At 45.8% G+C, this 24,617-nt stretch overlaps 1 protein-coding gene and 1 long non-coding RNA gene across 4 annotated transcripts in view; one reads left to right on the top strand and one right to left on the bottom strand.

The window, feature by feature from the left end:
• The window catches only part of SP3 (Sp3 transcription factor), a 36,179-nt gene extending 32,849 nt beyond the window's left edge, over window positions 1–3,330 (bottom strand). For both annotated transcript variants that reach the window (XM_030016875.2, XM_030016876.2), the window contains exons 1-3: window positions 2,840–3,330; window positions 2,379–2,503; window positions 2,084–2,200 (exon numbers count right to left, since the gene is read on the bottom strand). In XM_030016875.2, coding sequence (XP_029872735.1) covers window positions 2,084–2,200; window positions 2,379–2,503; window positions 2,840–2,846 — 249 coding nt within the window. In that variant the 5' untranslated portion in view covers window positions 2,847–3,330. The remainder of the gene's footprint in view (window positions 1–2,083; window positions 2,201–2,378; window positions 2,504–2,839) is intronic.
• Window positions 2,140–24,013, top strand: LOC115342524. Of its 2 annotated transcripts, none has more exons than XR_003923806.1 (3): window positions 2,140–2,232; window positions 21,485–21,672; window positions 22,181–24,013. It is a non-coding gene; the product is annotated as an uncharacterized LOC115342524 (long non-coding RNA). The 2 variants fall into 2 exon arrangements; XR_005932593.1 differs by lacking the exon at window positions 2,140–2,232 and adding an exon at window positions 2,671–2,827 and having other exon boundaries at window positions 16,232–21,672.
• Window positions 24,014–24,617: the final 604 nt, after the last annotated feature.

Here is a 24,617-nt window from a genome sequence, read left to right as displayed (position 1 = left end):
TCTTTATTGCATTAAATCCCTTTCGGCATTCTGTTTTTCACAAGGAATATATTTCAGGGACTTTAATCCCTCCCCTCCCTTTATTAAGGTCATCTTAATTAACTCCGGTGTCTAGTTCAGCTACTGTATGTATCTCTTCCAATTTATATTTAGTTTCCACCCAAAATATTCTGAATCATTCAAGAGCTATGTTGTAAGAATGTAAAAATTACCAGAATGCTATAACCTAACTCACAGCAGGTATGTAGGAGGGGCCTATCTGCATGTATGAAAAGTAGTGACTGAGTTTATATTCATATTTAGATTTAACTAAGATTTTGGCTTCTCTTGAATTGCTTCCGCCTTGCCCTGAAAAGCCCCTTATACGTAAACATAACAGATGAATTTAACAGAAATAAAGAAGTACTACTTCAAAACCGCTTTGCCTATTCTGAACTATCAGGAACCTTTTGTCCTGTACTAGCTCTCTACTACCCCCTCACACCTTGCATTGCTCATGCTAAGCGATCAACCCATCCTCAAGACGCACAATTCCAGCTTTGAGATGAGAACAACCTTAAGGTGGATATAGGAAAGCAAGCTATCATTTAAGCATCATTCATTTTTCAGTATGTATGTTTATGCAAGAGACAGATCCAACATTCTGCTTTTCAGCACTGTATGCATCTGGTATTACAAAACAAATCTTAGAGGTATCAGGCACTTAACAACATCCAGAAAGATTTTTAAAAACATGCTACTTAAGAAAATAAACAGGTTCAGCAGAAAGGAACACTTGAAAGGGGCTCAGAAGCTTAATAAATTTTCGAGCTCTGTCATTAGTCTACAACCTGCTGCGTGACCTCAGACAACTATTTTGCTTCAGCTTCCCTTTATGTAAAGTAAGCTGAAATGTACAGATGAAAAGTATTTTAAAGTTCAGCACTCAAGTATTTAGTAAACTTAACATTATCATTAACATTTTGACATTTGTTAAAAGCTTGGCAAAGCCACTTCGTCCACCAGTACAATGCTTTGCAGTTTTTCCTCCTATCTGCAGACTCCTAAAAACATACAAGGCTGTTGTACAGCAAGTTTAAAAAACAAGACTTGCTTAAAAGGGGGGGGGGGGGGGGGGGGGGGGAGAGGGTTTTTTTCTTCTTCTAGAACTTTTTTTGTAAAATAAAATAAAAATTTAGAGTTAATACATGTAATTTCCCAAGGACCAAGGCCAAGAAAGACTTTGTCGTGTCATTGTAAAAGATATTTTGGAATTCCCTTTTAATATACCGGTATTTTTCAGTATCGGTTATTTAGAAATGCACCATCTCTTTTAACTCTATGAGCATACGTCAACAAGAGAGTTTAGCTAGACCAATTAAGGAACATCCGAGTTTCCATTAGGCTTTTGTTATGAAGATTGTTAAACTAGCATCAACAAGAATACGTTTCTAGTCCGCAAGACCCATCTCATCACGCAAGGGCCCAAGGTCATCACGGGTCCTTTCAGAGCCGACAGTGCGTGAGAGATAAGGACAGAAATTCGGTTTGCAATACGAGGGACTGCACGATAACCGCACCTAGAAAAAACAGCGTCGATACAGGAAGCAGCTTTCCACCACCGCGTTCGCTTCTAAACAGCCATTTTACTTCTAACTACATCCTTCCCTCCAGCCAGCCTTCATTTTGTGCTCCTGCCTGGGTGCGCGGTTGCAGGCTGACGGCTGAGGAGAGGATACCGGGGGTGCGCTCAGGTGGCGAGATGCCTCCCAGCCTCGCCGGGTGCCGAGCGAGCCGCTCCGGTGCCAGGGCCGGGGGAGGGAGGTTTCCCGCCTCCCCCCGGTTTTGAAAGTAAATGAAGGCGCCGCTCCCAGCGGCGGGGGAGGGGGGAGCTAGGCTCCCTCCTCCTCCCGGGAGCCCGGCTCCTCCTGGAGAGGCAGGGGAGCCCGGGGACCCCTCTCCTGGCAGGTCGGCCCTGCTATCGTCCCTCCCCCCGGGCGGGCAGTGCCGTGTGTCCCGTCCCTCCCCCCGGGCGGGCGGGCTGGCTGGCTGTGCTGTCTCTCCCCCCGGCAGGCCGTGCGAGAGCGGCGGGGCGGGCACTCACCGCTCCGGCAGAGTGAGAGGCGGCGGCGGCGGCGGCGGCCTCATCCTCCTCCGGCGACGGCGGGCCGATCTTGCTGCAGGTGGCCGCCAGCAGAGCGAGCGGTGACGGCTGAGCGTCCTACCCACAATGGGCGGGTTCAGGGAGAGAAAGTGGGTGGCGGTTAGTGCGGGACAGCGACCGGGCTCCTCGCAGACGCGCACACAGGAAGCGGCGGCGGCGGCACCGGCTCCCGCACCCGCTCACAACGTGTCACCCGGGGGAGGGGGGGAAGGGGCCCTGCCGGGCCTGCGCTTACCTGGGGGGCGGCCGCCCCGGCGGAGGCCGAGGCGGCGCCGTTGCCGTGCTGGAGATACTCGCTGTGGCTGCTGCTGTCCACGTCTAAGGCAGCCATTTCCTCTTGTTTCACGGGCTTCTCGGGAGCTGCGGGCACAGCGGGGAGGGGGAGGGGAGAGTCACTGACGGGAGCGATCACCCCCCTCCCTCCCTCTCCCTCCCTCCCTCCCTCCCTCTCCCCCCCCCCTAACCCCAGCGCTCCCCCCGCCCTCCCGCACGGAGCCCTCCTCCTCCTCCTCCTCCTCCTCCCCGTGCTGCTGCCCCTGCCCCTCTTCTCCCTCCTCCCCCTGCTCCTCCTGCTGCTGCTCTCAGTGCCGCTCTCGCCTCGCTCGCACACGGACGCTCCGGGGCCGGAGCGGGGAAGCGCAGGGCCGGAGCAGGAGCAGGGAGCCCCGCGGGGCGGCTCGGTCGGTGCGTACGTACCGGTCATGGTGTGAGTGCGAGCGGCCGGCTGGCTGGCTGGCTGGGCGGGAGGCAGGCAGGCAGGCAGGCTGGCTGGCTCGCACACAGGCCCTGCTGGCTGGGGCTAGGCGGCTGCCGCCGGGGACATGCTTATTGTGCTCACGGGCTGAAGCGGCGGCGGCGGCCCGAGCCTACTCCGGGGTTTTTTTTCCTATTTTGATTGACGGTGCGGGAAAGCCGAAAGGTGGGGCTTGCAGCGGGAGAGGGGGCCCGGCCGACACCGCCGCCCGCCCGCCCGCCTGCCAGCCCGGAACTCCCGCCTACGCCCGCGCGCGCGCGCTCATTGGCTGCGCCTCGCCGCTGGCGCCGCTCGCACTGGCCGCCCGGCCCGCCAGTCACCCGCCAGGGCCGGGGGGGGCGCCCCATGCCGAGGCGGCTTCCTGTTTGCCAGGGCTTGTGCGCGGAACAATGAGCGGCACCGGCCGAGAGCCCGCGGCCTGCCCCGGCCCGGGCCCGCGCGGGGGGAGGCGGCCCCGCCGCCGCGCTCCCGCGCCGGGGCGGCGCGGCCCGCGGGGCCTGGCCGCCCGCGCCGCAGGGGTCGGCGCGGAGGCACAGCTGCGCGGCGGCCGCCGCTCTCTCCCCCTCCCCGTTCCGTCCCCGTCACCCCCCCCCCCACAACACCCCCCTCCCCCCGCCGCCGTGCAGGCGGCGCGGTGCGCGTGTGCCCGGAGACGCCGGGCTGGAGCCGCGCTCGTTTGAACTCGCCTTGGCGGGGGTGTCACTCACGGCTGGCGACAGCCGCGGCTCCGGGCCGGCGGCCGAGCTGCGCCCTGCCGGCAGCCAGCGCCGCCGCGCTTTGTCCCCGCCGGCACTAAGATGTCGGCGCGTCGTCCCCAGGGGAGCCGGCCGGCCCGCCCGGGCAGGCCCTGCCTGGCGGCGGCCCCGCGCCGCCGGCGGCTGCCGGAGCCCGCGGGGCAGGCCGCCCCTTGCTGCGGGACGGGGGCTCCGCGTCAGCGCCGGCCTCTGGCCGGCGGCGGCGCGGCCCCGGCGGCCACACCTCAATGGCCGACCCCGCGGGCCGTTGCATAAGCTTTCCGGCCGTCGCGGGCTCGCTCCTGGCTGACCCGGGCGGGCTAAATCTAAAAAGCGCCTTTGCCTCTTCTGTAAAGTAAAACCCATCGAGGGGATAAGGCCGCGAGTGAGATTTTAAGGCGACGCGTCCTTCCGACGGGAGTGTCGACGGCGACAACGTGCTCTGCTCTCGGCTGGGCAGCCAAGCCTTAGCACAGATCGAGCACTGATGCCAGCAGGTCTTATTTTAGCCATGTTAAGGGGAATTAATAAGCTTCCCCTCAGCGCCAGTTTGCTGCGCTCATCTTACACAACACAAAGGAAACTGGGAGCTCTCGGCTTGCTGAACTAAGGCAGGAAATATGTTTAAAGCATTATATAAGTAGATGATGATACAGAAATAATTATTAGTGGGGCCTGTTTCTCTGTTACACCATGTAGCTTGCGATGGCTTCCCCTTCACGGGGAGCTGCTTCAGCTTGGCCTTCCCTCACGTCCACATGTACGTGCAGGGTGATAGGACGGCACGTAGGCTGAGGCAGTGATTTTGACCCTTAAGCTTGTAAACTTCCCTGATGAATGAACTTTTCTTGGTTACCTTTCACGTGGTGTTCCAGGGAGTCTGTGAATGGGGCTGAAAAGCAGTGGCCTGAAGAACTCAAACCTACTTTCCTGTTACAATATTTAATGTATTTATCACTGAGAATTACTAGTGAGCATAGTCTCTCGTATGTCCGTGGTTGTGCTGAGTTATTTGAAGTCACAGGCTAACCTGATTGATAAACCCATGGAGAAGTTAGTGACTAGGAAGCCCAGGAATACAGTCAGGGTTTTCAACAGCCTCTCTGAGCAGAGAATAAACAGTGCTTTTTAATCAGTCCAGCACTATGACCTTGCAGTAACTGCCCAGGCTTAGCCTAGAAACTATTACAGAGCAGGAAAAAACACACTGAGAAAATGTGAATTTAATATCAGGAAGTTATGATGGAGGAAGACTGCGTGCACTATCTTCCCTGTCCGTGGAAGATTGCTCTTACTGTGTGTAGTCTTATTTTAAGTCCATTTACTTTTGTCAGTATGTTGAGAATGCCTTCAGGTGACTTTTAATAGTAAGTTGTAAATTAATCCCAAAGCTGTTTGTCACAATTCATTTTTTCCACGGTAGTTTAAAAAAAACAAACCCCACTGCTGGTTTTAAAATGTCTGTGTTTGTTTCCATAGTCTCTTGTGATTCTACTTTAGAATCAGTTTGTCGGCAAGTTAAATAACATAGCCATAAAGGAGAGGAAGCTTTTTTTGCAATTCATATTTTTTTATTTTAATAACAGAACACACTGAGAAGTGAAAGTTGTAGCTAGAGACAGAAGTCACATTTATTTTGACCTAATATAATAACGTCAAAAATAATTTTTAGCCAGTAAAAGGTAAAATACACAACCTTTAAAAATGAGTTGGTATGTATACATTAGCAATTTTTAGGAGAAAATGAAAATGCAAGATTACATGATCCACAAGACTACTGTAGTATCTAAAAAAAAGTCTTCTACAGCTGGTATAGAATCTGCAATTTGTTTTGCAATAATAGAAGTTGTTAGTGAAAGGTATGATAGCCTGACATCCTGGAACCAGAAGTATTACAGATAACTTTGGACTTCTGATAACCTAGGAAGTGGTTCACTTAAAGATTGATGTGTAAGAGAAATAATTCCTGTTCATATGCTGGGAAGGTGGGAATGATGCTTAAAAACTGGCCCTTGCTAGTCAGCAGGGTATTGCCAAACATTATCAATGGTGTTTTGCTTTAGGAAGATTATGTTGTCTAGGACTCAAACTAAATATGAAAGTCAGTCTTTCTTCTACAATTGGAGGTACGTTGAGAGAACTGTGACTTCAATGAGATGTTGTCAATAGAGTAGTTTACCTCTATGGATCTGATTGCAAGCTTGGGACATAACTGCAATGCTTTAGGACAGAAAGATTGAAATATCAATAATGGGATTGGGTTTATATATTAAAGAGTTTTTCAGTGCAATAAAACTCGAATGTAAATAAGCTTCACAACACTAGTTGAGGACCAACTTTTTCTAGTCAAGTACCTAAAATTAGGGGGACACTGATGGTCCTATTAAATTTAGATAAAAAAGAAGCAAAACATAATAGAATATAAATAGACTATTAAAAAATAAGATAAATTACAGGAAATTTGAAAAAAAAAGGTATGCTATTATGAAAAAGAGGTGTAAAGAAGAGACTCAGTCAGAAATGTTAAATAGAAACTGATTGGTAATAAAAATAAAGTGTGTTTATTTACCACTTCCCAGTGGAGATTAAGAACACATGAGAAGCAAAAGAGATTCAAGGAAGAAAGGAAATGAGAAAAGACATTATTTGTAGCTTTTTGGTTATCAATATGCTAGCATCAAGACGTTCACTAGAAAAATCCCGGATGTACTGCGGAGATCATTGTATCCATACTGGATGGAAGTTCTGTTAGGTGGTGGTCTTCCTGCTGAGTTACCACTGTGCCGATATCCCCACAGAGATTGAGCTCCATGCCCAATTAGAGGAGCCATTGTTTCCTCTTTCTTGAGATTACCCACCAGATGTACTGTATCAGTATGTGATCTGAATAAACTAACCGTGACCAGTTTATTATTAAAGAGCCTTGCCTCTTTAAGCCCTTGCCTCCTGCTTCTAGGCTGCTTGTGGTAAACTGCAGGTCCTGGGATGAATTCTCAATCCACTTGCTGAAAATGGTGTGTTGTAATTTGAGCTATGTAGATATAAAGAAAGCAACACTGGGCTATACATACTGAGAACACCTCTACCAGATACCAAAATACAGCTATATCAGAACTGAGATACAGCCTTTGCGGTAAGTAGCAGTAGAGTTCGGGGAGGAAGTGATGCCTACCAGCTTCTGATGAAACTTCAGGGAAGGTTTTGAAAGATCAAATAAGATGCAAATTGGAAAGAATGCTAAAACTTAACATATACCCTGTAGTTTGGTTGTAAGCTCAATGCTGCATTTGGCCACTGCAACTTATATCTCTTTGGTTTAAGTCTTGGAGCTCAGTCTCTGTGAGGATATCAGTTCAATACAAATTCAGAAGGAAGTGCACCACCTAACACAACTTCCATCCAGTACAGTGCCTGCTATACTGGAAATGTCTTTTCTGTCTGTATACTCCTTTGAAAACTTCTGAGTTGTGACATATATTTCTGTCTTTTGTAGTCCTTTCTGTTAATGACCCTGCATTTATTTAAATGAACGTGTTATTTAAGGGTTGTTGGTATGTAGTCCAGTTCAGTTTTCACATCCGTGTTACACCATTCCTCTGTAAAGTGCTGGTTTTGCCATGCTGAAGCCTAGAATGCAATGTACAAGACTGGCAGGAACGCGTTCTGCTGTGGTGTGTTCTGTACCATTGGGAAAACTCAGACTCGGGGTGCTTTAGTTTGAAAGGCTGGGTTTAAAATTACATTGGAAGAATCAGTAGGGATTCAATTCAGCAAGCTACCTTAAAACACAGCCTTCACTGAAGGGGCAACAAGCAGAATTATCTGTAAATCTCATGCCTGAAAAAGTAACTAGGACACAAAAAACAACAATTCAGAGAGGTATCCTTTTGAATTTGAGGTACCTTCTTTTACTTTAGTCATCTGCTTAAAATTTCAGTAGAATCTGGAGGGCCATATGTTTTGGTTTCCAAGTGCCAAACATTTACTTGGTACTACAAAACCCAAGATAATTACAAGGTTCTGAATCAGACCTATTAAACTTACTAGAATTAAACTTCATTCTGAATTTCGGCCTTCCTTTCCAATGTGTTTTAAGTCTTGGCAAACGGGGAAAAAGAATCTAGCTACTAGTCCTAGACATCGCACTCTTAATTTCTGTGTCACATATGGGCTCATTTGCTTAAGAATATTGGGAGACTTCTACATAGCACCGCAGGCAGGACTGACAGGAGGTTAACTTGTGAGGTTTCTTGAGTCAGTATGTAGTAGTTGGAGGTAGTTGCATGACTTGAGTTCATCCCTTTAGAAATCAACAGAGAAATGAGTCCTTGCCTGGTGTAAAATCAGCAAGAAAGCAGCAGTGGTCAGAGAAAGGTGTTGGGTGGCATCATGTCATCATCCCCCAGAAAGCACCTCCCTAGACTGAGATGAGTGGCTACGAAAGCACAAATTTTGCAAGGTGGGAGCAGGCTTGAGCAGTAGGTGTGGTTTGACCAGAAGAAGCTGAGCCAACCTAATAGCTCGTTGACCTCACCATAATTTAATCAACTTACACAACAAAACAAACCCTGCAAAAATACTGCTCCCCACATTGCAAGCTAAATTGAGTCAAACTAGACACAGTGGGGGACAGGGCTTCATGGGTGGGAGCAGATGAGGAGAGGTAAGACTCCCTTCAGCAGCAGCAAGTAGATTAATTCAGAGTGTCAAGTTTGCTAGACTGCACAGGAACTTGCTTTTGGCTATGTTTGTGTAAAGTGCCTGTCGGTAGCCTGGGATTTCTAGCCTCTAGAGGAGCACAAACAGTACTTGAGAGCATCTGAAATATCAAAGCATTTGTATAGTCCACTGCACAAGTGTGATGGTATCCAAGTGTAACCGTATAAAAGACAAGTAATATTTCTTAGAAGTGAAATTGGATTTTAGAAGAGCAATTTTTCTGTTTTAAGTGGGAAAGCAATGCTAAAAATACTAGTCTTCTGCCTGAAACAACTCCATTGAAGAGAGGTCAAAGAGAAATCTGTGGTACCTGGATCCAGCTGTTAGCCTGGGACACATTTAATTCCACTGATCTGCTCACGTCCAGTGGAAGCTGTTGACGGGATAAAGAAAGGCCTAGGAAACTAATGGACAGCACAGCATTCACAGCAGGAATACACCAGCTCCAGGCACTTTCTGTACTTGACTAGAGGTCTGAGACACACAACCTAGCCACAGTAAGAGGAAGAACCTGTGAATAAGTAGCTTACCAACCCAGTGTGTGCACAAATCTGAAGGCTGTGACTTCACCAACACAGATGACAGATCTTCAAAGAATGGGGCCAGCAGAAAGTCTGTCCAAGCTCTACACGCACCAATGTGCGAGGACAGTCCTCTGGAACATTGTTTCTAGCCTAGTCATTGTATTTATGAATTTTTTTAAGCAATTAGGACAAAATAAGTCATCTTCCCTTTTAGTCAGAAATTCTTCATTTGTTACAGCTGCAACTCTCCCTGGGTGATATATTTTTGTATATTTTGCAAATTGTCACGTTCCATGGGGACATCTAATATTTGACTGGTAAACAGGCTCTGTCCTAAATAACATGTTAGAGAAAATTAATTCTGCTGGTTTTTCTTTCTCATGTTAAACTATGTGACTAAGACAGGAGAAGAATTTCAGTGTACTTGCATGAGGGGTTTTTTTCCCATTAATTGTATTGTCTTGTTTTTAGTTGTGTATACAAATAAATAAAGAGTATATTAGTTGTATCTTCTCTGTAAAATTTGGGTGGGTTTTATGCAATTGGCAGCTTATTCCATCTAAGTAAGAACTTTTTTCATTAATAAATTTTGTTTCTTACAAAGAGGAAATGAATTCATCTAATCTCTCTCCCATTTGGAGAGAGGTGGCAGGAAAAAGCAGATAGGTACACAGATGAAAACTTGCCCTTTAGTAGCTAAATCCCTATAGACAGCTCTCTCCTTTCACCTCGCTTAAATGAGAAATACCTCTTTATTCAAGCTTCTTAAAAGTCACTGCGTTTAGGCCCCATCATTATCCTGTTTGTTTATGCTTAATTCTTACCCTTCAAGGTCATCACAACAGATACAATTTAATTATAGAAATAATTGAAAAAAAAATCATAGATCCTTTAGGTAACGTTAGAAAAGTTGTTCAGAGAAGAAGTCCATAACCATGACTTGCAGAATCAGTAATATGGCATCTAAGGGTCCTTCTTCGTAGCCCATCACAAAATTGGAATGGAAATAAATAAATAGATACATACATAAATTCACCTAAAAAAAAAAAAAGTGTCTTCTTACGTACTTCTTGCCTAGCGTAATTCTGTCTTTCTCCCCATTTGGCATTTTACTTTTAATAGTACTGATAGAAAAGTAGGCCACTGTGGAAATGAAAGAGACTGGCAAATTATATACATGCACATGTGTTTACTGAAAAATTGAAAACTTAATAGCAGGAGTTAGGTATTCTGAAAGGAAATATTTTTAGAGGGATAAAAAGTGACTTATTTTTAGGAATCTCAGTCTGAATTCCCATTCCCAGAGCAAGAGCAAGCAGGAGGCTGTGGCTCCCTCCAGGAGAAGGAAGTCTGGGGCTACAGTCCAAACCACATCCCCTGCTGTCTCTGGCAAGTCGCAGTTCCAGCAGCCTAAAGGCCACAGGGTTAAGGTGGTCTGAACAGCGAGGGATCGAGTGAATGTCCAGTTAAGGAGATTAGTAAACCTGCATGACAGCTCTGCGTTCTTACGTATCTTTAGGTGAGGGAAATTCTTTTGTTTCTTAAAAAAAAAAAAAAAAAAAAAAATCCTTGACAGGATCTTTGAAAAAGGACTCATGGACAGTGACTTCCAGAAGAGGGCTGGGGGTCATCTATGGCAGGAGAACCATCCCCAGGAGGTGTTTGATGCAGGAACGACCTGACCTCACAGTGGTTCTCAGCATTTTGTTTTAGCTGGCATTAGGGGACTGCACTCAGCATATGTCATCTCTAGACGGGCTGGCTTGGATGCCCCTGAGGTGCCTGCTCCACTCTCACTCCCCTGTGAGAAACCCCAGTTGAACAGAGTTCTGGCATGTCCACCATGGCATATAAAGCCTTTGTGGTTTTTCCTACAAGCATGATTTCATTAAAGTAGACAAAAGCATTAAGAGCAACAGAACAAATTAGGTTTGTGCCTTTCTACTTACTAACTTTGAAAGAGAAGGTGGAAAGTTGTAGGGTTCATTTCAAGTTTTTCTGTGTCTATGTTGCAGAGAAGTCAAAATTTAAAATGTGGACAAGACTATGGTAACAGATGTGTTCACCTTACCTTCCTGCAATACCACAGACAAGTGGAATTGCATCACAAATACCAAGGAAGAGAAAGCTGAGTGAGATTTGAAATTCCAGTTCTGCTCATAGGAAAAAAAACTGTTTTCAGGGAGGAAAAAAAAAAAAAAAGATACTAATTAAAATTTATCTAAGAATGCCTCCGTAAAAGAATCATCAATCTATTTCAGCTTAAGTTTGAAAGAGGCACATTTGAGGCTTGAAAAATGACAATAATTAACACACTGGTGGTGCTGGCATGGAACACCAATAGACATTTTTTTAACTGCTAATTAACCTCTGGGTTATATAGACATCTTTAAAAAATGCACATCTTCATCACCTTTTTTGCAGCTCACTAGCTATCACATAGTCCACGCTACTTCTCAGACCATGCTGCAGATCACTCTTGGTCGTTTTGACCTATTTTCATTCCAGAATTACTGCACAGCCTTCCCAATCTAATGACACTTGCAAACGTCTGCACTTGCTGCAGGTGTCCTTCCTATTTCTAAAAATTAATTAACGAAAGTTAATTATTTTTTAATGTATTGTTTCTCTCTCTTGTGTCAATTAATATCTGAATTATTGAAGTGGATCATTGCTATTAGTTTGTTTTCACAAAGTTGGAAAACTCAGAAACTCCACTGTCATCTTAATTACTTACAAATGAAGGGTAAAATGCCTTCCTTTCCGTGGCAAAACTCCAGAAGATGTAATGGAGACAGGGTCTCATGGCAAGCCTACACTCCCTATGCATTCCCCCAGTCTCAGCAGGACCACTCAGGCACTGGAAGCGAAGCATGAGTGCCCTGCACAAGCACAAGTATCCAGTTCAGGGCAAGGATCCCACTACATCTTTTACTTTAGAACAGTAGTGCCAGATTTTAAGCAACATGTTATGTTTAAGCAGGGTGGAAATTGAATATTCTGTCTGCTGAATAGAAAAAAAAAATTAGTTCATCTTCCTTTTCCTCTCCCAAAGAAAAAGCATTACAATACTTTTTTTCCTAGCCTGGATTCCTACAGAAATTAAAAGGGTTTTGAGATCATTATCTCTTCATATGTATAATAAATCTCTGTATGTGTGCGCATGTGTGCACACATACGTGCATGTACATACTTGCACGTTGTGCAAGAGAGGGAACAAGAACAAACAGTAGCCAATTTTAACCACATCTGACAGAGCAATAAAAGGCTAAAAACGTTACATTCCTATACATTTCATAAAAACAGGCTGCTAAGTAAAAGAAGAGAGACCTACTGCAGCTTGAGTTAAACCCTTATTAAACACCAAGAAAGCTGCAAAGATGAAAGATGTTGTGAATACCCACCCACAGGAAAAGTTGCAGTCGGAGCTTCCAGCTATGTAGACCTAGGAGAATCCAAACGAGATCACCCAAGGGAAACCAAACCCCATCAGATCTGTAGCTCATGGGACTACTAGTTTGTGCTGGATTTCTAATCCATCACTGTCCAGCTCTGAAGATGGCATACACAATTTTTGCCCTTTGACTTTGGGGAAGAAAAGATACTTTTTTTTTCATACAGATTTTTCAGTCCTCATGAGCTGAAACCCAAGATGAAAGGAAGGACCAGAATTTGTTCTTAAAGACCCCATGGGATATTCTGACCAGAGTCTCCACATGTAGCACACTAGACAAAGAGAAAACAGCATCTTCAGGTTCTCAGACCCTGGAAACTGGAGAAAAAATTCATGCCCTGGCAGCCTGGACTTTGGTCTTGTTCAAGTTAGCAAGAACCAGTGCTGTTAAAAAGCCTTTCATCCCACTTTCTAAGCTGTCACATCACTGACGTCCAAGGGTCTAACCATTCTCGAAAGTTTGGTGAGAAACACACATCTTAGGTCTATCGACTTTTCTGATTTTTCTGTAATACAGGTGTGGCATCCATGCAGAAGACGCAGCTGGATGAAGGAGTAAGTCAGGCTTCTTGGCACTGTTGTCCCTTGCCGGTGCAGTGCAGGGTCCCCAGCTCTGCTGGAATGCTGGAGACACGCGTGCCAGTGCCATGCATCTTTGGCATCTCGCTTGGATGCCAAAGGAAAGCTGAAAGAAAGAAAGAGAGGGTCCAAACCAGGTGCTGCATAATGTACCAATAAACACACCATCTTCAGGACACTTACCCACTATAGTGCTTGTCTCAGTCACATTTCCTCCCTGTTCATAGCTGGGGTGCGTTTGACAAGGTTTGTTTACTTCACCCCAGGGTTGCATGTTCATCACCTATCAGTCACACATCCAGGGACAAACTCTGGTACTCCAACATTCACAATCCGCTCTGGATGACTGCCTGCCTTTTTATGTCCTAGTCACAGTAACTCATCTTTCATCTATACCTCTCTTCTGCACTGTACACTTCAGACCGTCCTTTGCTAGGCACGTTCACGTCTCTAAAAATATAACTCGGGAACTTTTTATTCTTCATGTTGTGTAGCAAGGAAACTTGGCTCTCAAGCTCAGCAATCTTGCTCGTAGGTGCTGAGGCAATCAATGCACCTAAGCTGCCTTGGATGCCTGTAGCCATATCTAGCAATGCTCTGATTCACAGTCCTTCATACCCCACACAAAGGAAGAAGAGATAATGAAAGAATTCAACAGCCAAATCCTGCTATTCCCCTCTTCTTCCCAAAAAGGTTAACTCCAAGAAAAACAGAAGCGCCCATTCTTGTCACAGGGTGACAAAAGGATGTGTGTGGCATTATTATTATTCTTGCTGCTACACGTGTGAGGTTAGCCTGAGATATTTTTAATGAACTTTTTATTTTTTTTAATCTTTTGTTGCTAAGAGAATAATAATGACCTGGCACGGTAATAAGAATCTCCAAGGCTTGGAGCAATAAAATCAAGTTACAGTCTTCTAAAGTAGCTACATTTTGCAATTTTATGGGAAAATAAATACCCATTCTCTTCAGTACGTTATACCTGTCAGTCCCTGTTTTTCCTACATTAATCTAAAAGAAGTTAGACAAGTAGCCTTCTCTTTGTGCTCTGTCATTCATTACTTAAGGATACAGAGAGGAAGTTAGAACAGCATGTTTGTCAAATAAGTAAATATTTAACATTGACTTTCATTTTAACAATCTAAGGGAACAGTATCATAAAACCTTAGAAATTTGGCAGTACTCTTATCTTTTTTTATGTTACACTCAAGTTAGTCATTGGAGCCATTTTATTTCCTGGATGAATGATAATTCCTGCAGTAGGACAATTCAACACAAACATCTGCAATAAAACAGGTCAATTAAATCTGCAAGTTAATTCTAGGCCAGAGCGAGGAAGCTGCCTTATTCTTATTTACTGTTCCCTGAAGAGTTAAGGCCCCAGGGCAGTAGGACTCTGCATGGACTGGAGAAGTTAAACACATGCTTGATGTCTGAGTTTCTGGGACCCAGACCCTCACAGTTCTATAATTCACAATAATGCTCCTAGTTGGAACTGCTGTAGTCAGAAAATATTCCTTATTCCTGCGATTTTTCAGGCAATGAAGGAGGCTGGCTGGGAAGCAGGTTTCTAAAGGCCACAGGAGAAAAAGAAAAAAAAAAACAACAACAAAACAAACCACAATTTTAGGGTTTTCGAAATGATCAGTGAAGCTTTGTAATCTGCCTCTGAGCTTTCCATGGGGAGAAGAAACTTACCGGTCAAAGTCAGCATAAAGAGCCCCAATCTGGCTTCAGTAAAAAGTGAGTTAGGTACTACTTTTGTCAAATAGAAATCAATAGGATTTAAAGTATGTTAATGATTTCCCACAGGGGCAGAGAAGCAGCCACTCATGCATCAAAAACGAGTGGCAGCCAACACGACAGTGAGCTAATGCTCCTTTCTCCCATTTCCTCATCAGTTTGTCTACCGCTTGTCCACATTTGATACGCAAGTCATCAGTACGATGATTATAAGCAGAGAAAAGACTTCACAGAGAACATAACCTGCTGTATCCTGGGCAAAAAGGCCTCAACCTGCCCAGTATCTCATGTGTAATTCAACTCCCCATTCCAGTCTGTACCAGACCATTTGGGATGCATTAACAGAGTCTGAGAACTCCCAGCTAGTGACTATGCAAAGTATTTTCGTTGCTGCAGCTAATCTACAAAGACAAATGTTTTCATGTTTACGCTGTAAGAAACAAAATATCCTTATCTGCTGATATGAAACATTTGCTCTTTGTTAGATACCAACACTGTTCAACTCCAAAACTGTTTGAAATCCTGGCTTGCTGCTTATCTAATTTAGCGGTGCCCATTATAAAAGGAAATCGGAGAACTCCCTCTGATATGGCTCCACCTCCCTGTCTGACTCGGTCCATTGAGGATGTCCTCATAAAATCTCTGTTGATCATGGAAGAGATTATCCCCATTTCACAGACATGAGTGAGATGTGCAGGAGTATCGAGAGCCTTGCCAGACGTCACACATGAAATCTCATGGCAGAACCAAGAAATAAAGTCCCATTTTTTTCAATCCCAACCCATCTTCCCTTTCACTATCTTTCCACCTCAAAAAAGAAAAATGGAACAACGTTCTTCCTTGTCCTCTGTTTTGAGCAAGAGCCTAATTATTTGACTACTGCTCCATTCTGTTCTTCGGAAAACATTTTTCCTTCCTGTTGTAGATTTTCCACATACACGTGCCTTCACAGTTTGCAAATTGCTGCCACATAGCATCAGTTAACGTCCTGGGGAAGCAGCAGGCCAGGCAGCACCAGCCCAGGTTCTGCCTGTACCATGTGTCTGTAGTTCTGCAGAAGGAAAACGACTCAAGGTGTTAATGGTGGGAGTGGCTCTGAATTCAGCGGCAACTCGGTGTCCTCTTGGATGATTCGGTGTCCGAGCAGGGAATCCTGTAAAGCCCCCACAGATCCTGCCGCCACCTGGCCCAGGCTCTCCGCTTTGGACCATTTCACGCACGCTTGTGCATAGGAGGTGTATCATTACAGCCCCTGGGCGTTATAGCCAACTTGAGCTCTTCAGCCTGCATGTTAATGGAAGCCATTCCCAACATTTTGTCAATTAGTGCTATTGCCAAGATACTGGCTGAAGATTAGCTAGATCTGGTTTTCCACTTTTTTTTTTCTTTTTTTCTTTTTTAAGGTTGTGCTGTACGTAAAAGCCAAAACCAATTTTTCCAAGTCCACCTGTGCAGTATTAGTAACTGTTTCCTTGTGGGACAGTGCTCCTCTCTCAGTCATCTCTGTACAGTTTTCAAGCCTTGCCACCGCCCATCTAAGTTGTTAATTCTCTCTGACGTTTCCCTGTATCTTTCTTCCAGAGAAGAAAGGGGCCATTGAAGAATATCGTGCAGAGTCTCAAGCAGTTCCCGAATTGATCCCTCAAGGCTCAGGCTGGTGAGAGGGCAGCTTGGCTCAGAGGCAGAGCCTGGCAGAATTTTTGAGGAACCTTTGAGCCAGCAGCATGCCGCTTGAAAAGCCTTTCTCCTTCAGACACATTCGTGCCTCGAATCATTACCAAATATAGCATGTATTCTTTAAAAGATACTACTTTCCCTGCATGAGGTATCTAAAACTGTTGGAAAAAGCAAAGCTGAAAAATACAATGATACCCCTTGCCATATGAGAGACTTGATTAAATTAAAATGCCCCCACAGCCGGCCTTGGTGGCCACACGAACCTTCACTTTACTCGCCTGGGTAGGCGCATGAGGTACAGCCAGACTCCTCGGGGGCACGGAGGTGTTCACACACGCACACGGCCAGGGGCTGGGCTCCTCGCACGCCGACGGCTGTGTGACGGACTGTGCTGGCATGCCTGCAGTCAAGCAGCCTGTTTGCATATAGGAAGGGGTGTTCAGCAGGATCGTTGTTAATAACAGGAAGATATTAAAAGTAACCAAAACAAAGACAACATTCCCTTGTCCAGATGCACTGTGGGTCTCAGTTACTGTTCTTGCTGTCGTCATATCCGGCCGTCACAGAAATGCTCTGTCCCAATATTTTGCCTCTGTCATGTAGAAAATAGCATTACCGGCTCCCCTCCCACCAGGGCTCCAGACCCAGGCACCCGGTGCCCCCCCGGCCCCTTGCCTTGCTGCCCTGTTGCGCTCTGGCTGCTGTTGCAACACGGAGCATTGCGGGGCAGTGGGTAAGGCAGTGGTGCATGCCTTAGGCACACGCACTTGCGCAAGAAGCCCAGAAAGAGCCCAGGGCGGCACATTTGTTTTTACATTTGAAGTGAAATTGTGATATAAAAACCTCCAATTTTCATGGTTTATGGGGCAGATCCTTCTACCAGGAAAGGTAGTTCCCAGGAAAAGCTTAAGAATGAGTAGGAGAAGGATAAAGTGCTTCCTCCTGCTACTTTTTAACCCCCTTGTTGCTGTGTAAGTTGCCTTTTTCCATTCCAGGAAGCAGGCTCACATTTTAGTGGCAGTTCTTGATCTAAAAAAACATTCTAGTTTATTTCACACAAAGAAGAAGAAAACATTTCTGATTCAGTGCTCACACTAGATAGTTGTTTTAGTCCCAAAAACTGTCAAAAAAGGAGGGATAACTCTCCCTCCCTTTGTTTCTTTTCCACTTTCACCCAGTCCCTGGTCTACTTCCCCTGTGGCTGATCTCCTCTCTGTGTTTTTCTCACATATCTTGTGAGATTACTCACTCCGTCCATCACCTGTGCATTTGACACACATTTATTTTCCACAGGCATTTGCTTCCATGCTGAAGTCCCAAGTGAGCTCTGTTGTGCAGCACAAACCAGCTGTGTATCAGGTGCCCGAAGCTGTGGTCACCTATCTTGTGTGCCGGCCCTGCTTAGGCCTCTCTCTTCTCAGGTGTGTCCTCGACATCCTTCCCTACTCTTCAGGTAGCGATACAGCTTCTCCTTCTTCTAGCTCTTCTTCCAGTCATGCACAGTCTCCTCCAGGAGAGGAGCCAGGTGTTTTGGGTTGATGCAGGCTTTGCTGCAGGGACCCAAACCCTTCAGAGCTGGCGGTCCCAGCTGGGCTCCTTTGCTCCTTCCCATCAGTGCTGCCCTGAATCATGTTAAGGCACAACATTCACGAGGAAACAGCGACCCTTGAGCAAATACCCTCTGCTGTTGCAACACAAGGTGTGAAAAGCAAGATCACAAATATCACTGCGATAAGGTATTCTGCATTTTGATGCACATTTGCTTGAACGCTCAGAGGTCCCAGTTCACCTCAACAGCTCTCTGACTTGCAGACAGCATTTTGCCTTGGTGTTTCTTTCCCTCGTGTGTAAAGACTAACCATATATAAGTCCCTATTCAGGCCGAAACTGAAGGCTACACGAGCAAATGGATTGTTCATCTACTGTGCACTGTTTAACTGCGGTATGAATTGAGCCCTAAGAAAATGGCAGCCGTTCACTGGGAGTAGCACACACAGAAATAGATTAGGAGAGTCATAATAACAAGGTGCAATGTATATACCAGAAAAGCCCATGCTCTGGGTTGTGTGCATCTGTTGCAAAATAGCACTTAAATGCTGCAGTGCTAGGTGGTTATGCTGCTTGGTTGAATGAAGGAAAAAAATGGAGGGGAGGAGGGAAAGCAAACTGTCACCACTCCTCGGGTCGGAGCCCTGACAGTCTGCCCGCTCTGTTGCTCTGCGTGAGCACCTGAACGTTATCACGCTTGCACTTCCAAGACATGAATACAAATACATCCCTTAGATGCTGGCCAGCTGATCGCTTCTGCCTTGCAATATTTTGCATATTCATTTTCGTATCCTGTTATTATAAGGCTGATAAATACAATCCGGACATTGAGGAAGCGGGAAGACTCAGCATTCTTCTACACTGACACTGCATTCCTAGAAGGTAAATCTAGTTAAGGCAAGTCTTACCCCCCCTGCAGGAACTGAAAAAGCCCCTGCATACTCTGAGTTTACATCTTTGATCCACCAGCTTTACACATGGAGCACAGCATGTCTCCCATGGAATTTTGCTGAGGGCTATTTCACTCATGCTGCCAGTGGGACCCCAGGAGGTGCAGTGTGCGTCTGTTACAGCTGCAGGACAATAGCTGGGGGTCAAGAAAATCAGAGGCAAAGGGGCATCAAAACTATTTTCTGACTCATCACAAAAAGCAACAGAGGAAACAAAATCTTTAAAATCCTCTCAAGATGTTTTAATATTAAATATTAAAAGTTATACAGATGTGATACAAGTCGCTCACAAATAAACAGGAACTTTGCAAGCAGCTATTAGAATACTACACAGTTTGTAGTAACACTACTAAAACCCCCAAAATATTGACAGTCTTCTCTTCTAACCCAGGGGTGTGCCAAAATGCAAAAAATAATTCTGGTAACAAGACGACTTACAGGCAAAATGGTCTCGCAACATTTCCCAAGCTGTGAATAGTGGAAATGCATTGGGATCCTGCTTGTTCACATACACCATTTGAGCAGCAAACATCAGGTTTAAATAGCAGATCTCACCACAGGAGAGAGACTCTACAGCTCCTGCTGGCCATCCAGCAGCAGGCATCTCCCAGCTTGGTCTCAAAGAACTTAAAAGAAGCAAATGAAACCACATAGCACACTATCTAGACTCTTATTAATGAACTGTTTCTAGCTGATGACAGTTTCTAGCTGCTACAAGTTGGAAGTCTCTGAGCATGAACTGATACTAGTCTTCTCGACTACAGAGGTGCAAAGAAAACCAGTATCTTCTCAAAGGTCGGAGAGGATTTAATGCTGAACGCAGCGCTAACAGATGAGCAGAAGGTATAATCCATCTATTTCACTGTTACAGTCAGACCAAGTTTGGGATTTTGGGGGAAGCCTACCCAGGTCTTCCCTTTTCAACACATGGCAAGGGTCCAAGCATCTCCTACGTGAACTGTGTCTGCTGGTGTCGCTTTCTTAACTGCTATACTGGATTAGCCACTAGGGACTGCAAAAGTATCCCATTCCGTTCAAGGCCGTTCGAGCAGGCAATGGCAGGACTACCAGAGTCATATCCAACTGGCCTTGCAGGGAAGAGCACCTCAGCGGGGCTGTGCCACAGCCAGCGTCTCAGTAAGCTGGACCAACAGCGGATCATCCTGTGATGTCTTACAGTTTCTTATATCCCACCCCAAAGTTCTTGCTTCACTTTCCTGACCTACGATACCTTCTTTCTGTTCCCTTCATCCCTAGGTATGCTTGGTATTTATAGAAGTTTTGCTTCTCTTTTCTTCAGCTTTTTTTATTCTGTTTTCTTGTTCTCAGTATTTCCACCCGAAGCTACATGCTTTGTTCTCTCCTTTTGACATGCACATTCAGAACAAGCAGCACAACTGTGTGAGCTCTCTACTTGTCCCTGCACAACCAAGGAGAAGAGGGGCATCGAGTAGAAATGAAAAAAAGAAATAGGGAAAGAGGTTGACTTGCTTGCAGCCACCGTGCTGCCTCTGAGCAAGGCTAGTACTCCCACGTGAGCCTAGAGCCACCAACCCACTTCATACCAAAAGCAATGACTTTAGCAACCCAAATGTCACAAGGCTTTGCCTCCTCCTGCCTGACATTCAGATAGTGGAGGGCATGTGGGAAAGAACTCACCCATTAAAATAACACCTTCAGCAGATCTTTCCTGGGCCCGCTGAAACGCCAAGCGGCTGCAGTGCTTCCAACAGTTCAGCGCAGAAAATACATGGCTCCCTGGGATAAATCACCTTTGTTCCCAGCTCTTCTTTTTCTGAAGTCTGATGAGTCCTGGTGGCCTCGGCATTGCACCCAGCCCAAAGGGCAGTTCCAGCTGGCACTCTCCTACTGTGCCGTTGCACTGGGACCTGCCGGGAAAGCTCCCATGTAAGGTCCCAGTTCCTCCACATTGCTGGTGTGGGGGAGGTGGGTTGCTGCCTTTGGCCAGTGGTCTCCATGTGCTCCTCAGAAACCCCAGGGAGATGAATGGGCCTTATGAGCTCTTGCATACACCGACCTTGATATGATCATGGGGTCGTAGACTTCAGGGGAAAAACAGACCAGTTCCTCCCTTCTACCCCTTCAGTCAAAGTAGTCTTAGAAATTCCTTTTAAGAACAGCAAGCAATTTTTCAGTGGCTGGCGTCTTTCAAATACTGAGCAATATCATGTATTCAGAGAGTCACAGCAAGGTTTTTGTCTTGAAAAAGCTTAATTTCCTGAAGCACATATCAAAATCCCACCCTATGAATCCTTCCTGTGCAACAGAGCTCTCCTTGTTAAAATTCTGCACAAGCATATTTCCTCCCCCCTCCCTCAGGTACCATTCTCTCTGTGTATACTACAATAACAACTGCGCCTTTACTAAGATTGAACACAATAACCAGGTCTTTGTAGAGGATAATTAACAGCCAGCAGTGAATCTTAGCGTTTATTCAATGGGGTATGAATGAGTTATGAAAATTCTTTTTTGCTGGAGAGGTAATGGGATATTGTTACGTTTGCATATGCTTTTCCTCTTGCATGATAGCATATTTATGGTGTTCATAGTTTAAAGTCAGAAATACATACACAGATATTACGCGTTTGTATTCAGGCAGTTATGCCTCAACATGTTTGCCTCTCTTTCTGTCATTAAGGAAATCCCCACTCCATCTGCATCTAATCCAAATGTCTCATGTCCATTCTGAGCAGGATGAGTAGACCTGAGCCTCTCCAGCTGTTCCTAGAGATGCGAAGGTTCATTTCTGGAATTGAATTTCCACAGTCTTACGTAAACTGTCTAGATTAGTGCCCTCACACAGGATACTTCACAGAGTACTTGGAGGTAAATACAATGACATTACACAGTTCTGAAATACACGGGGCCCCTAAATTTGCATGTGCTTTTCATTTCGTGATAGAAAACTGACATGTTCTTCTTTACTATTGGATAGCTAAGTGTGTGTGAAAAGCTGCAACTCCCATTTGCAGTAGTGTATATAGATCTATTGAGTGTATTTGTGTATGTATATACATTATATATACAAAATACAGAAATATCTCTCAACTCTAAGACTAAAAACCAATTGTAGCATAATTTAAATGAGAATATGGTCTTTTTAAAGTAGAAATATTAATGACCGTTGGTAAAAAGGCAAAAAGAAGAAAAAATGTCCAGATAGATTAAAAAAAAAATAATAAAATGAAGTTTTCTTGGGACCATTCCCAAAGCCCACAGTTTCAATTCTCATCCAAGCTACCAGGAGACGACTAAGAGAAGAGGGGACTCAGGCTGGGGAAATGTGCACTTCTGCTGCTGACTCACAAAGCACCTTTTCCCCTCTTTTTTGCAGCCCCCAAAAATGTTGATGTTCCAGAAGCTACTGCAGAAATTGCCCAACTCTTGCCTGGCTGCGCATTGCAGGCGCGCACATGCATCACCAGAGCATATCGAGACGCAACTGCTTAGGTGCAATAGCCAGATCGGGATGTGAGGAGCTTTGTTGGCTGCTGTTACTTGGTTTTGCATTGCTAAGCACACACGAAAACTTGGGAATGCTGCCAGAAAAGGAGACTTTTGATCTGACCTTGAGCCTGTGAAATGGCTGGAAAAGCAGTAACGTGATTGCTGGTATGCCAACGAGTGTGCCAGGCAGCGTGGGCTGGTGTAGGAGTCCCAGCTGTAGATGGGCCATGACAGGGAGTTTCCCATTGCCAGTCAGGGTTTGCTGAAGCTGGAAACATGGCCGGCCATACATGGGTACTTCACACCAGTGCTCCTGACAATGGACTTCACACCATTTCTGTAATTGTTACTGAAAGGGTGGTTTTTTTCTTCTCCCCTGCAACCTAAAAATCCTGGTTCAGTCCAGCCAGTCATTCACACTGAAGGTGTGTTTCCAAAGCGGCAATCTTGAGAGAGGATGGGGAATAAAAACATTGCAGCCCTCGTCTGCAGCGCAGCAGCCCTCAAAGGTGACTTCCAAAGGCAGCCCGTGAGCCTCTGACCTCCCCTGCCCTTTTATCATATTTTAAAGGAGTCTTGAATTTTTTTTCTTTGAAAACTAGCAGGGATAGATGAGAGGTTCTGCACGATGGTTTGTTTATTTGTTTGTTTTCCTTTCGAAATGCAGGTCCTGTCTCTCCCGGAGGGGGTTCTGGCTAACTGGGCAACTAATGAAACAATAATATTGCCTGAGATGAGGGAGTGAAAGTCAAGAGGGGAAAATGCATTTTTTATTTATTTTTTGTTTTTAATCTGACTGCTTAGCATTCCTTCTTCCTAGTTAACATCTACTGGAGTTCAGTCATCAACTGACATTTTGGAGAAACAAGCTTTTTTTAAAACATCCAAGAGCTCCACTCCTCCTAGCAAAGCCTCTGTACTAAACACACAGCTGCCAGCCCACAGAACAGCATTTCAGGCAAGACTGGCATTTAGTACTGTGCACATTTGGGGGGTTAAACAAAGCAAAAAAAAAGGGATTTGTCTTTTAAGTATCTGTCTACTGCCTTTTTAACCATCATGCAAAAGAAAACAATATAAAGAAAATACAATTTGCTCTGTAAATCACCTGTGGACAGCAGACATGATGAATTGGAGATGTTTAGTTCATTTGCAGGGATTTCTTCTATGCATGATAAAACATGCGCTCTGTAGTCCTTAGCGAACATATATCCTGCACCGTGGTATAAATGAATGTGTAACATTTTTACCTGCTGGCCAGAAGGCCACTTGACAAGTACTGCACTTGAAATCATTCATTGCAAAGACAAGTTAAAAATGAGTCTGCTTCTGCACAGGTGCAAAAAAGCCACTCCTCGTACAGGAGGGTTTTTTGATGTTAAATTAGGTTCCATAGACGATGGAGGAGATGCACATAGTGAATTTGTAACTATGGGGAAGCAAAGCATCGCTTCTGACCCAGGTGAAATCTGAAGTGCTTTGCTGATGTCCTCCCTGGCTCGCAGGAGGAGCCCTGTGGCCGTGGCCCCGCCGGCCGCACAGCTCCCTGCCTGGGGCTGACAGCGCTCCAGCACCTTTCCCGGCTCCGGCAGCCTCATCACAGCGACAAACACAAACACGGATTACTACACTAAACACGTCAGGCTAAGTCAATAGTTTAATAACCACTATTAAGGCTTTTCCAAATCCATTTAACAACTGTAAATTATTCCAAAATAAAATAGCCTCAGCCAATCAGCTGTGTAGTCACTGACCCACAACTATGTGCTTATTTCTCAATTAAGCAAATCTCTGCACCCTGGTTGGCTTTAGCTGCTTTTGTGGGTTTGTATGTTGCAAGATCCAGTATATAAATCCCTGTCCCCTGCCCGAGAGCCTCAGCTGGCTGTTCCCAACAGCAGGTATTGCAGCTTCGCCCTCGCTGGTGGAGGTGCTGGTGCCGGGATAAACCTCTCCACACCACTTGTTCCCTCCTGTCACTCCCCCTCCCATCGCATCCCCCAGCTGAAGCCATGCCGCTCAACCGCCCCTGCCCTGCCAGGGTGCAGGACCACCCTGAAGACCGGTGCGTGCGTGTGCAAGGAGAAGGGTCGCTCACCAGCTGGCACCGTCCCCGAGCTCCCCGGGACTGAGCCGAGGCAGCCGCCCTCACCTCTTGGAGCAGCATCGGAACTCCAGCCGGGCTCCAGGGCTCACTGGGTCCCGGGCACTTCACCGGCACCAGGGAGACAAACCGGCAGCGGCCCTGCCGGCACCGATGGGGAGGTGACGGGGCAGGGGAGCACGGTGAGGCAGCGCCGTTAATGAGCCCGTGGCACTGCTCG

Source organism: Aquila chrysaetos, chromosome 6 (genome assembly GCF_900496995.4).
Source record: "Aquila chrysaetos chrysaetos chromosome 6, bAquChr1.4, whole genome shotgun sequence".
NCBI classification, from domain to species: domain Eukaryota; kingdom Metazoa; phylum Chordata; class Aves; order Accipitriformes; family Accipitridae; genus Aquila; species Aquila chrysaetos.
Note: the sequence above shows the minus strand (reverse complement) of the source record. Positions and strands in the feature narration are given on the sequence as shown.